The following is a 2,175-nucleotide window of genomic DNA, read 5'->3' on the forward strand; positions in this document are numbered from 1 at the left end:
GCAGCTGCTTGGTGGCCCCTCAGAATCAATTGCTTCCTGCCAAATTCCTGCAGCTCCAGGGGTTGTGTGGCTGCTTCTGCTTGGAGGGGAACCGTGAGCCTTGGTCGTTAGTGCTGTTGGGTGTTGGGGATGTGCTCCCTGTCCGTGTGGGCAGCAGCAGAGCCCTGCGAGGGGCAGGTGTGTGTCCCCTTGGCTTTCTGCTGCCCACGGAGCTGCTTAATTTATTGTAAACTGCTGGGAAATGGGGAGGGAGGAGACTCAGCATTCCTTGGCCTGGGGCCTGGGTGCTGCTCTCCTCTCCTCCCAACAAAGTGCCTTCCCCCTTCGCCCCTTCCCTGGCTCCCTGGGCAATGGGAGACTCCCCTGGAAACTGCTCCTTGGGTAGCTTAGGCATCAGACTAGGATTTAAGGAATACCTTTGAATGTGCTGCTATAGTCTGGGCTGCATCTCCACTCTCCCAAGGTGGGGCTGTGCTGTGTGGATCGTGTGGATCCCAGCTGTATCCTGAGAGGGTGGAAAACTCTGCTGCGCAGTTGAGTTGGAAAAGCAATTCCTGCATTTCTGTGTTGTCGATGTGCCTGTTAGGGGTTCTTTTTATAAAAAGTGTTTAAAAAAAAAAAATGCTGCTGCTTTTCTATGAGAAAAACCATTCCAGAGTGGAATTGTGTCAGCCAGGAGAAGCCAGAGGCTCTGCAGGGATGGGAGGCAGATGCTGCTGCCTGGGGACCTCTGGCCATGCTGCTCTGTGGCTCTCATCCTCCTGTGGGGGATGTGGAAAAGGAGGCAGAAATCTTCCTTTCTGGAGGCCACAGGAATCAGGTGGGGAAAGGTGGAGCTGCTGCTCCCCAGGAGCTGAAGAGCCCTGGAGCTGCTGCCTCCTGCGAGCAGGAGAGCTGGGCCAGAGCCTGGTGAGGGAAAGGTTCTTATGTACACAGGAGTTTTAATTTAAGAGTAAACTGCCTTGGTGTTCACCTGCAAAAGGGTCCTGGAGAACCTCTGAGGTTGCAATAAAGTACTTTGAACAAGATTGAATGGCTCGAGGGTTTCCCTGTGTGATTCCCAGGGCAGAGCTTGGATCTGTGTCCCCTGGTGCTGCTGGGCCCATCCCCTGGGGGATGCCCTGGAGTTTCCCGGGATGGAATGGAGCAAGCAGGACATCCCAGCCCTGTGACAGGTACCCCAGGGACACCTGGAGGCCCCAGGGCAGCTCGTGGGTGGCAGTGGATGAACTGGGAAGCAAACACCTTCCTGCAGGTGAGGTGCCAACCCAGAGCAAACTGGGAGAGTCCCAGGGCTGGTGGCTTTGCTCTGCCACCTGCTGGGGACAGGGACAGGGCAGGACCAGCCCGGACTGACCGACACGGCTCTGCTTTTATTTTCCCATACAGGAACAAGACAAACTCTCCCAGTGCTGGTGGCACCAGGATCCTGGGTGGGCCAGCGGCTCCACGAGCACAGGCAGCTCAGTCCAGCCCTGTGGGCACAGTCTATTCCCAATGCCTGCTCAGAGCAGCAGGATCCAGGCTGGATGTTCCTGCACTGGGCTCCCAGGAGCAGGTCAGGCTGCAGCAGCTTTTCCCTGCTCACTCCATGGGCACAGGCTGCTGCCCCTCCACATCTCGTGTCTTGGAGTTGACGAGCTCCCTGCGGATCTCGGGCGAGATCTGGGGGTGGCTGTGGAATTTGAGGAGCTCCAGCAGAGCTTCCTTCTGCTCCGAGGACAGGTCCTCCTTGTAGCGCTGGGCGAAGGCCAAGAAGCTCTGGTGCCACAGCACGGGCAGCACCCGCTGGTCCCTGCGGAACGCCAGGAAGTGGAAGACGAGAGCGTCCACCACGCGGAACGGCAGCGCGTACTTCTTGTCGATCAGCAGCCGCAGGAAGATGCTGTTGGCGCCGCTGTACTCCATCTCTGCAAGCTTCAGCATGGCTGCACTGAGGGGACACAGGGGCAGGGGGTTTGGAGTTATGGGGAGCAAGGAGGGAGCACAGGAGGTGGGATTTGGAGTTATGGGGAACAAAGAGGGAGCACAGGGGTCAGGGGGGTTGGAGACATCAAGAACAAGGAGGGAGCAGAGGGGTCAGGGGGTTTGGAGATATCAGGAACAAAGAGGGAGCACAGGGGTCAGGGGGTTTGGAGACATCAAGAACAAGGAGGGAGCAGAGGGGTCAGGGGG

At 57.8% G+C, this 2,175-nt stretch overlaps 1 protein-coding gene across 1 annotated transcript in view; it reads right to left on the minus strand.

The window, feature by feature from the left end:
- Positions 1-1,544: 1,544 nt before the first annotated feature.
- The window catches only part of BYSL (bystin-like), a 2,046-nt gene continuing 1,415 nt past the window's right edge, over positions 1,545-2,175 (minus strand). The window contains exon 5 of the mRNA XM_009072338.1: positions 1,545-1,933. Within this exon, the coding sequence (XP_009070586.1) occupies positions 1,585-1,933 (349 nt within the window). The 3' untranslated portion in view covers positions 1,545-1,584. The remainder of the gene's footprint in view (positions 1,934-2,175) is intronic.

This window comes from Acanthisitta chloris, unplaced genomic scaffold (assembly GCF_000695815.1).
Source record: "Acanthisitta chloris isolate BGI_N310 unplaced genomic scaffold, ASM69581v1 scaffold27973, whole genome shotgun sequence".
Classification (NCBI taxonomy): Eukaryota; Metazoa; Chordata; class Aves; order Passeriformes; family Acanthisittidae; genus Acanthisitta; species Acanthisitta chloris.